Below are 11,602 nucleotides of genomic sequence, written 5' to 3'. Positions count from 1 at the left end.
TGGAGTTGAAACGACTTGCTCAGTGCCAGGTGACTGGCTACCTGAAGAGCCGTGGGCTCTGGAAGTCAGGTTGCCTTACCCTGAAGGCTGTAAAAGCATGGCAGAGATAGGTGACAAACATGTTTTAAAATATTTGGATGGAAAGTAGCAGTTATTTTTAAAAAGCAAGCATTTAAGCACAACTTACCCTTTCTGTCAAAAGATCTCCTATCAAGGGGACTTCAGAGTCACTGACTTTAAAAGGCTCCTTCAAGTCGCCTCCAGAATGCTACTGCCACATTAAAATGAATTAGAACTCATTGTATTGTTATAACATACATTCAAAGAACTGAATTCTCAAACAGGTGAAGACACATTTTGAATAAGCAATTAGTAATATGAATGTGAAATACTGTTTTCAAAGCCTAAGAGTTTTGATGAATGTAGGGTTGACAAAGTCTTTAAGAGGAAAAAGCAGAGGCAGGTCTTCTTTTTTCATTATAATGCAAGTAAACTGGATCAGGTGGGATTCGACATAGAAAGTTTTAATGAGACAAATGTCAAGCAAGCGTATCAACTTCTTAAAAAACAAAATCTAAAAGTTTAATTACAAAAACACTTGTACAGAAAACTTGGCATTTCAACAGTTCCAAACACATGTACACAATATTTTTTCTAAAATTTGTCAGAAATAAAACAATCTTTTCTCCCTTTCTCCAGCTGCTGTTTGTGTTTTAATAAAAGGAAAGAAGGAAATCAGAAACACTGAATAGGCAACAGCTTATTTCTTGAGAAGAACACAAAATTGTAGTAACCTCTTCAGATTTATTAGGGAACATGACATAGGTCTTGCGCCAGGCTGTAACCTCACCTCCACTGCTTGGTGAGCACAGAGGAGAGGTTCCGTGGCAGCTGAGTTCCAACCACCCCTGCCAGGTGCAGGACTCCAGGGAAAGCCCTCATTTGGGAAGCAAGCTTCGGCTTCTGCACTGATGACTGGGTACTGCAGGCTCTGGTGAGCTCGGGCACATGCCTGGTCACTGTGAGGTATCCCAGGCTAGGGTCAGGGATGACCTCTGGACCAAGTTACAGCCTTTAGTGGTCACAAAAGCAGTGCTACTGAAGCTGCACAAAATTTCATAGGAAGGAGAAGCAGCAACACCAGGAGGAAGGAAGAAAGGACTGAAAGCATTTGGCAGACGGCAGACATAAACTTCCCGAACCAGTTTGGACATCCTTCTGCCATGGACAGTGAGTTCTAGCTCAGACTTAGCAGGCAAGGAATCTAAGAGAAGTGGCAAAAACAGCAGATGAGAGCAGGGACAGTGGAAAATACAGAGAGGCAGGAGACTTGGCTGGCTGTATAGCAATAGCTAATAAAGGGGTCTTATTCTAAAACATTGCCAAGTGGTGGTGTGTGGGCTTCAGTGCATGGAAATTGATGTGTGTCCACATAAGAAATTTAAAAAGAAGATTTTTGTTGCTGTTGTTTTCCTTTGGACTAAGAAAGAACAAAGAGAAGGAGAACACAGTGCTTAGAAGCCAGGATGGTGCAGCTTCGCGATGGGGTTTCTGGCTTGCACCCTGGCTTGTCAGCATGTTGTGAGGGGCCACACTTCCATCCACCTGCCTTTGATGGTGGGGTGCCTAGACAATGGGCTCAGCATGCTCTGCTTTGGTTCCAAAGATCTCAGCTGCCACCTTAGCCTTGTGCTCTAGAGCGTAAAGAAGAGAGAGAGAGAGAAAAAAAAAAAAAAGACCCTGAGGAGAGAATCAGAACCCTCACTTCTGCTGTTAAAAGCCAAAAATCCCTTACTAAGGAGAGTGAAGGAAGGGAAGCCTGTCTTTTTCACATAGATTTGGCAGTTAATGGCCAGGGAAGGAAGACAAAGGGCATGAAAACACCTCTGTGCCCATTCAGTCAGCACAAGAGACTATTCCCAAAGCCCTTTCTACCTACATCCACGGATCTGATTACCTAAAAAAGACAGGGATTCCCTCAGTTTTCACTTAGGATCAACTCTGGGTGTTTTTTCAATACCAATTCAGAACTACTCCTTTCCTTTCTGTTTACCAATGACCTTTTCCTCAGCGAAAATGCTCCGCAAGACACTGCCAACAGACGGGGACAGAAGAGCCTTGCTGGGGCTGGACTCGGGGTCTGTGCAGGAGCCATGCTCAGAGAGCAGCAGGCGGCAGGAGGAGGAAAGTGAGCGCATTCTCCTTCAGGGCTGCAATCGGGAAGCCGGCACCCACCGAGCACCATGTGGGGCAGGAAACAGCCTCACTCCGCAGGGCACTGTCAACAAGAAGCTCCTTTCTTTGGAGTCACAGCAGGGAAATGATGGGAGAAGACTGGGCCCATCCAATGAGAGAAAGTCTCCTTCGGAGCCCTGCTGAGCAATGAGGCCCAGAGGTCAGAAATGGAGATGTACAACTTGGTGGGGGTGAAGAGAAGCAAAAATCACCCCCAAAGGCATTAAAAAAAGCGACAGCTAGGTAAGAAAATTGGAGCTCTGCTGATAAAAGGGTCCAATCAGAATGGCAACAATGGGCAGTCTTCCTTTCTGCTTCAGAAGATGTCAGCTTCAGGGTCACCTAGTCAGCAGAATATATGCAGATCTGCTTGAGCAGAAATGGAAATGATAGGAAACTGAAGACTTGGGAGAGAGTTGTGCACTTTGAAAGCTTCACTGGAGGATAACTCCATAGGAAGTTCTGACGCATGTGCCTTTTGCTGCTCCCTCACAGGGCTTCCTGGGGTGAAGGTCTCTTACTGACAATTCTTTCCCAAGTAAGGGATCTGTAGTCCTTCTCTGCTCCAACTCAGTTCAAATTTTCATGGATGGCTTCTCATTCCGCACAAGTAAAAATGCTTACAGAACAGCTTGGGAGCTCTAAGACCTGTAGACTGTGGGGAGATACCAAGAAGGAAAATATAGATCAGAAGAGGTTAGGGTTAATGAATTTAAAAAATGCTTTGTTTTATTTTCATAGGGGTTAAGGGGTGCATGTAAATTAAGGAGCTGGTAGAGATGCAAGCAGGCAACCTCATGGAGATGTTTCAGATAACATGTCAATGAGAAACATGGCCCTGCTCCAGTTCAGCAACAAGGGGAGGTAGGAAATGAGCAGCTGAACACAGAGGAGCATCAGGTCTGATGAGGGGAAATCAGGATCCCACTTTAGTCCAAAGAATGTATGGTTAATCAAAACCAGTTTTCTTCGAGTATAAACCTGAGGATATCTACATGTGTAGGAATGTGTTATGTACATATGATGAATACATCTTCTTACATTGATAAAAAATGTAATATAATCATATAATCACATGATTTTTTTTTTCAGTCCTCAAATATATATCATTTGGTTCAACTGAAATTGGGCAACACATAGATTTTAAGAGTTTATGTGAAGGCTGGGATTGTGGCTCAGTGGTAATGTGCCTGCCTAGCACATGTGAGGCATTGGGTTCAATTCTCAGCACCACATAAAAATGAATAAAGAGTTTATTTAAAGTGGTCACCTCTCAACTCAAAATCACCCATGGCTTCCTACTGTTTCCACTGGTGTCTAGGTACCAGTGAGCCCTAAGAAAGGTGAGAGCTGAGGAAGTTCTTTCATTATATACCTACAAAAATAATTTTTAAATGCGCTGGCCAAAATTTTGTTACTTCATAATTGCTGGATTGTAATATTTTCTTCTTTATCTTAATGCTCTACTACAAGAATTTTTAGTACTTTTGCCCCACCCCAACAGTGCTTCCTTATTGTAACAGTGTTTTAGAAGCCCCTCTGAATGAGAAGACTTGAGATGTCTCTGTTCTGGTCCTGGTTTTTTTGCTCTTCTACCCAGTATTTTCAGGCAGGTCACCTCATCTCTATGGGAGTCAGTTCTTTATATATGAAGTGCTGGATTTCTAAAGGTCCCTTCCAGCTCTGAGAGGCTCCTCTGAAACTCGCAGACCATTAGCTTCCCTTCACTCAATGGTTCCCGACAGTGGAATGAAACCTTTGCCAAGCTCATGTCAGAGTAATTAATTGCACTGTGAGTGCTGGGGACATCAGGCCTAGCTGTCTGTACATATTTGTATAATGAGGCCAAGCTAGTATTAATCACACTCTTTATAATTGTTTCATTTGACAGTTTGGGGGGGGTGGGGAAATATCTATTCTTAGTTATGTTTGCATGGTTAGATTTTAAGAATCTGTAGTAATATAACAGTTTACATTTTCAGGTAATTTTTCAAAGACAAAATACTTGTATGTCACTAGGCATGGTGGCACACATGCTTGTAATCCCAGCTACCTCAGAGGCTGTTAGGAGGATTGCAACTTGGAGACTAGCCTTAGCAACTTAAGTCAGACCTCGTCTCAAAATAAAATAAAAAAAGGCTCAGTGCTAAAGTGCTTGCCTAGCATGTGTGAAGCCCTGGGTTCAATCCCCAGTACTGCAAAATAAATATATTAAAAAAAAATTGTACGTGAAAATCAAGGACAGAGGTAATAATCTATGCTTTTCAAAGACACTTCAGAGAACATGTACTACAGTTTTTATTCTTAAGATAGATAGATCTTTAGGAGAATATGAGTGGTAAAATGGTCAAAATGGAAAACCACTCTTGGCTTCATACTTGCGTTCACTGCCTTACACCTAGGTGAGGCGACACCATGTTATCAATTACTATTTTCTTTGACAATCTTTCATGCTGTTTTTCTCAGCTCTCTCTTTTCAAGCATACAAGAGTGCTAATTGAAAACACTGTGTGAAAATGAGAAGGATGATGAGCTCCTGAAAATCCCAGGCCTAGATGTACAAGCTGTTTCTTTCATAAGCAGCAGCAGTAATGCCACTTCTTTATTCTGCAGGGAGTCCAACCATCTCTTAGAAGTACAGTCCGTTCCATCTGGCTACTCACTAGAAGGATCCTTTCCCCATCTGAGGCTGGTGGAAGCTAAAAGTATAATGAATTGTCTTGCACAGTTACCATCCAAGGGCATGACCAAGAAGGATAAAGACTTCTGCCTTTGTCTCTGTTAGCAGATGTTGCCTCATTAGATAAAGAATAAAAAGTTAAAAGGGCTGAGGATGTGGCTCAATTAGAGTGTCATGCCCCTGGGTCCAATCTCTAGTACTGTCAAACAAACAAACAAACAAACAAACAAAAAAACCCCAAAAGAATAAGTTGCATACCCAGAACGGAGGTCCAATCACAAAAGTTATGTTCTTTCCTTAAACTATTCTGATGCATACATGAGAAAAAACTGCTTTGATTCTATTTTCTAATATTATTTAGAAAGACTTTTCAGCAACCATGCAAGAGGAACCTAAATCAGGTTTCTACCTCATTCATTCAATGTAATTCCACGGTTTAAATTGCACCAATAAAGTCTGATAACATCGTATTTTTGATGAAGTACTGGCATACAAGTATCTTATCATTGGGCACTCACCAGTCCCTAACGATCGAGCCTATTCACAACTTCTCGAACTGTGGCTATGAAGTTTTCATTGTCCTGGGGATTAGCTAAAATAATACTGTGCAGTCTGTTCATATATGAGTCAATGGTGTCCATTGTTGGTGTCTCTCCACTTCCTGAAGTGAAATAAGAAGAGAAAAAGTAAGAAAATCTTTCCCATTCAGTTCAACTACAAAACATTTAAGGAAATACACAGTAAAAGAAATTGTGACTCTAATGTGGTTTGTTCCCATAGGCATATTTTAATTCTACAGGTGAAACTTTTTTTTTTTTTTTTTTTTTTTTTTGCGGTTCTGGGGATTTGAACCCAGGGCCTTGTGCTTGCAAGGCAAGCACCCTACCAACTGAGTTATATCCCCAGCCCTGAAACTTTTAGACTTCAAAGAAATGAAGTAAATCCATATACTTTAAACAGACGGGTTATATACTACAGTATATATAAGTACTTAGCTATATGTAACAAAAAATTAGAGGCTCCGTTAACTTTCTGCTGTGACTTTCCTCAAAATGAAAGAGTATATAAAAATAATAGTGCTTGTTTCCTCTTCCTTCCTATTAAAAAAAAAAAATACAAGGAAAGCAAATATACCTAAGAGAAAGTGCTCTCTTCAACATTTACTACTACTCCCATTGTTTTGAATATCAATTTAAGTTTAACAAAAAAGAAAATAGTTTATATTAGAACAAAAAATGGACAAAGTTTAAATGACCAGAGAACCTGAAATTTTGGATGATTTTAGCCCAGTGCTGACATTTCTATTACATAACCAACAGAAAATACTGAGGAGGAAAAATATCTTAATTTATTGATTTTCCTCTTGGGGGAGATTTCAATCTCCTCACACAAATATGAACAAAAAGAGCAACCTCCTGCCCCACCCTGCACTAGAAGTGCTCAGGTAGGGTGACATTACCAGGTAAGGGCATGCTGGCAAAGCTGCTGGTCAACACCTGCCGCAGGGTCTCCAGGTGCTGCTGTAAGACTGTGTTGCGGCTCCTCTCCTGGATCACATCCACCTCCAGCTTCTCCACCGCTGTGCGCATGCTCTCCACGTGCTTTTGCAGGGCTGCATTCCTCTCCTCAAACTCCATGTTGGATTTACGAAGCTGGCGGAGCTCTGCCTCCCGAGCTAAGGACACACCCCCGACACCAAAACATATGCAGCACAAGAAGGAGTCTCTGAGGAGTCCCAGTGACTCTTATAAAAAAGTTCTGCTTAGCTGTCTCTCATCAGCTACCCTACCTCATCTCCCTATTCTCATTACAGCACTCTAGATAGCAATTTCAGCAATGAAATGCCTGGTTCCCCAGAGCTATTTTAATTCTTAAAGTTGAACATTCTGTACATAAGACTGCAACAAACAGTGGCAATTCCTCGTATTTTTTGTTTGTTGGTGAGATGTGGCTTTTTAAAATTGTGCAATGAGAAAACTGAGGGGCTTCACAGAGGGATCCTGGGAGACTGGCCAAGCACAGCTGTTGGTACCCATCTGTACTGCAATGGGATCAGCTTTGCAATTACTTACTTTATATTTTGGACTCCCAAGTAAGCTTTCACTTGTGCAAAGGGTTTCAGGCTACACATCTAAAAGCAACTGCATTAGTAATTTACATTTATTTCTTTGGATCCATAGACCAAAGAAGCTTTGACAACACTGACCCAGCTTTCTTTCACTGATCTTTGAGTAACTACCTCTACTACAGGGAGAAAGAGGAGCAGTTATTCTTCCAGACTATTCCTAAGGAGGGCTATCACTATCACTGATTTTGAGCAATGAACTCCTTCTGAGAAGTAATTCCCTGTCAAACTGGAGGGACACAAAAAACACTGCAGTAATCACCTTTGCTGTGGTTTAGGAATTCCTCTGTAAATATAGGAATGTCAAAAACAGATCGTTCCTTTACCTCTGTTTCTTTCTGTGAATCAAGAACAAAAGTTAATTCTTAAACAGAAGCTAAATTAAATAATAGTGCCTGAGGCACAAAGATCATGTCTTCCTTAAAGAAATAGGGTTAAAGGTAATCAGTCCAGATGAGCCTTTAAGGGAAATGCATCCACCTTTTCACTGGAATCAAACTTGCACACAGCTCAAGCTGGCTAAGTACTCAGTTCTCTCAGGTATACAAGTGCTGTGCAATGAGAAACCTTAAAACAAACTTACATGTATTTTTCTAATATAGAATCTGAAAACGATTTGTGTTTTGAATAGTCAACCATATTCAGTTGTGTGAACTGGCTGAGGCAGGGATTGAGAAAAGGTGTTTTTCAGTCCTGTCACTTGGTTATGCATATAAAATGCTCTCTGAGACAGGACTATGCAATCCAAATTTGCAGAGTGGACAGCAAGAATTTTGAGCAGAGATCTTCCAGTCAGAGCAAAAATAATGGTATTCCACTGGTACTTCTATGTATTTACAATGGGGCAGTCTATCTCCGGGGCTCTTGTAGCCTTTCTTCAGACACAGGAAAAAGAAATGAACAAAACCAAGGAGTCAAAAACAATCAGGCTCTACAAATGAGAGTTAAGAATTGTGTGGGATACAAAAGAATAACAAAGCCTAACATTAATTTACCAAATAAACCATTAAGATAAAAATCTCACAAAACCACACAAAATATATTCAACAATGACACTTAGAATATAAAGTCAATATTTCAAGATGCTTTGGCTGATATTTCCATAGTGAAACCAAAGACTCCAAAACCTTTATAAAATGAAAAAACAGTAAACAAAACAAAATACTTAGAAATAGTTTCTATACAAACATGTTTAAAGATAGAGAGAGAATATATCTTTTATCTTATTGTTTCTACTAGTTTTTGTCTTTGAACTTGAAGACTATTTATGCCCAAGCAGTTAGGAGCCTCTGAAGGAATCCCAACAGCCAGGGTCCTGTTTCATAGTGGTGTCTACTTAGGAAGCAGGGTGAGCTGCATGACCTGCCTGTCAGTGAGAGAAGAACAGGGTAGATATTTAAGATGGAAATCTGCAAAACTATGTATCATCTGAGGAACATTTCAGAGCACTTAATTTTTACTCTTTTTTTTCTTTCTAACGAAAGAAAGCAAAGTTTTCCAGAGCAATTTAAAAATAACAAATTATCATTGAAAGCCTCAAGTTTCAACATGTAAAGCTCTACCTCAAGCCAGTTCCTAGTAGATTTCACTGAGAACTAATGAACAAGAAAGGCTGGTTCCAGCAGTGATCTTAGACACATTTTCCAGTGGCTCTCCCTCCATTCTGCTGGATTACTATATGCTTTAACTCTGATACTGGGTTGCTGCAGGAAACCAGAAAACTTTGGACACACAATCCCAACATGCATAAGATGTAACATACAAGTATAAGTCCACAAGGGACTTAGGATGTGTGTTATGACTTCAATCATCCTACCTCGTTCAGTCTCCTACTTAACTGCACAGCCATATATGAAATCAATTACCTCGCCATAGGTTTCAGTGTTAACCAGTTAGAGGGTAAGTGTGGGTGCCTCACAAAGATTTTCACAATACAAAGATCCCTCTCCAAGGTCTCAACTCGCCTCAGACTGGCAGTTCTGTTCTCTTCACTGCTAGAGCAGTCCAAACCAAGCTAATGGCAAAGGACAGCACCACATAGGTGCATTAACACTCTGCCCCTTGGTACAGATTCTTAGAGTGCAAAACAAGAAACATTAAAGCAATTAAATCAAACTGTTCAGTGTCTGAAAGCAACAGAGAAATTCTACTTAACGGAAGAGCGGTAATAAAAACCATCAGCACTCTTCCATTACTGAGTGCATTACTCGGCATGGAGAGGATCCTCCTGGGGGCTTGGATATACTTAAGCAGCTCCAAGGATCGCTCAAGGGATTAAAATCATAAGGATTTGATTACCTCCTCATTGAAAGGGTCTAATTTGTTCAGGCTGAGTGTCATTTTGTCATTTCTCATAAATTAAAGGAGAAACAAAATTATTGTTTCTATCTTAGTCCTCACATGAGATGTAGACACATTCTTGAGGGTAAGGCTAGTTGACTCATGGGTCTAGTGGGCTGGCTTTTGATTTAACAGAAGCATGAATATCTTCAATTCAGTTTTTCACTCTATATATTGAGTGGAGGCTCTTTTGAACTAAACCTGTTTTGCTGGATCTCGGCTCAGGGCCAGAATTTCAGAGTGTGATATGCTTCCCTCAAGTGCCCTTTACTTTGGGGAACACTTTTAATATTGTGTACCAGGCTGAAGTGCCCCACTGCTATGCAGAATGGCTTTCAGGTCAGCATGTCTTTAGCTCTTATATGTACTTTCCAGCACCTGGCTAGGTAACAACATCTGAGGGATCCAAGTTCCATTTAGAAATACAACAGGTTGGCCAGGCACAGTGATACATGTTTGTAACCTCAGCTGCTCAGGAAGCAGAGACAGGAGGACAGCAAGTTCAAGGCTAGCCTGGGCAACTTAGTGAGCCCTGTCTCAAAATAAAATAAAAGATGCTGGGGATGTAGCTCAGTGGTAAAGCACTTGCCTAGCCTGGGTTCAATCCTTAGTAATGAAAAAAAAATGAAATAAATACATAAAATAGGTTTCTTTATTGTACATAAACCAAATAATCTGTCTTCACTAGCAACAAATTTTGCTAACATCTCAGGCAACCAGGCCTATTTTCACTTTCAATAGTTTTTCCTACATAGCATGGCATGTGCTGCCAAGAGTGACAGACTGTTATATAGAAGGCCTGAGTTTCAGCCATACTTCTGCCTCTAATTTAGTTCAGTAAGTTATTCTGGGTAAATTCTTTCCTATCTTAGGCAAGTCACTTCTCTCACTGATAAAATGCATTGGTCAGTTAAGAGGATCTCTGAGGTCTTATTATTCAAAGATGAGCCTGAAGACTATTCTCATTTTTCTCCATATAAGATAAGGGAAATATGTATATGTATTCAGAATCTATGTTTTAGGCACTTTGCAAGACATTTTCTCTTTTATGAACTTATAACTCTGTTCAGACACCTCCCCCATTCCCCAAACCAGGGTCACCTTTAATTCCATTTTTCTTTTCAATGGGAGCTTTTGTGGCTACTTTTTACCCATAGTGCTTTCTTATTTTTCTGAACTTTTGCTACACTAAGAAGTACTATGAAAGAAGCTCTGTGTTGTGGCACACACCTGTAATCCCAGTTACTTGGGATTCTGAGGTAGGAGGACTGAAACTTCAAGGTTAACCTAGGCATCTTAGCAAGATTATGTACTAAAATAAAATGAGAAAGGGGTTAGGGGTGTAGCTCAGTGATAGAGCACTTGCATCACATGTACCAGGCTCTGAGTTCAAAACACACACACAGAGAAGTTACTTGTAAGTAACAACCTATGAGTAAATTTTTAAAATTGTTTTTAGAAACTTTTAATTGTTTTTAAAACTTTTAAACATAAAGGACATTTATGTTTAAAATGATTAAAAAATTTCAAACCAGTCCTTTTATGTTCAAATCATACAGAAATTACCCACTTTAGGAAATATATTATTCAATGAAAGATAAAACTGATAAAGTGGGGGAACATTAATTCGATCAACAACCTAAGAGATGCTTATCCTTTTTTCTTTTTGGTGGTAATGTGTATTAAACTCATGGCTAGGCAACTGTTCTACTACTGAGCTATCACCTAGAGCTTTTATTTTTAGTGTATTTTGAGGCAGGGTCTCTTTAAGTTGCCCAGGCTGGCCTCAAAATTGAGATCCTCCTACCTTAGCCTCTCTAGCAGCTGCAATTATGAGCATTATCCTGATGTGGGCACAGCAATGGACAGGCATACAGAACCTACTGCTGGTTCTCCACCTACCCACCTTTCTTTTTCTTTTTTTTTTTTTTTTTTTTTTTTGAGTACTGGGGGTTGAAACTCAGGGGCACTCAACCACTGAGCCACATCCCCAGTCCTATTTTATATTTTACTTAGAGATAGGGTCTCACTAAGTAGCTTAGCATCTTCCTTTTGCTGAGGCTGGCTTTGAATTCACAATCCTCCTGCCTCAGCCTCCCAAGTCACTGGGATTACAGGTGTGTACCGTTGTACCTGGCTCTTTTTCTTTTCTTTTTTACTTTACTTTAACAAGTATCTGATCCTCAAATAGGAAAAAAAAAAAAATCACACAAATCACAGAA

General features: G+C 40.2%; 1 protein-coding gene across 2 annotated transcripts in view; it reads right to left on the bottom strand.

Annotated features, from left to right (window-relative positions):
• Positions 1 to 508: 508 nt before the first annotated feature.
• Hmg20a (high mobility group 20A) overlaps positions 509 to 11,602 on the bottom strand; it is a 70,587-nt gene continuing 59,493 nt past the window's right edge. For both annotated transcript variants that reach the window (XM_047540866.1, XM_047540865.1), the window contains 4 exons: positions 7,303 to 7,378; positions 6,375 to 6,590; positions 5,434 to 5,576; positions 509 to 2,890 (listed from right to left, as the gene is read on the bottom strand). In XM_047540866.1, the coding sequence (XP_047396822.1) occupies positions 5,440 to 5,576; positions 6,375 to 6,590; positions 7,303 to 7,378 (429 nt within the window). In that variant the 3' untranslated portion in view covers positions 509 to 2,890; positions 5,434 to 5,439. The remainder of the gene's footprint in view (positions 2,891 to 5,433; positions 5,577 to 6,374; positions 6,591 to 7,302; positions 7,379 to 11,602) is intronic.

This window comes from Sciurus carolinensis, chromosome 2 (assembly GCF_902686445.1).
Source record: "Sciurus carolinensis chromosome 2, mSciCar1.2, whole genome shotgun sequence".
Classification (NCBI taxonomy): domain Eukaryota; kingdom Metazoa; phylum Chordata; class Mammalia; order Rodentia; family Sciuridae; genus Sciurus; species Sciurus carolinensis.
The sequence above is the reverse complement of the archived record's forward strand: the minus strand, read 5'-3'. Positions and strand labels throughout refer to the sequence as shown.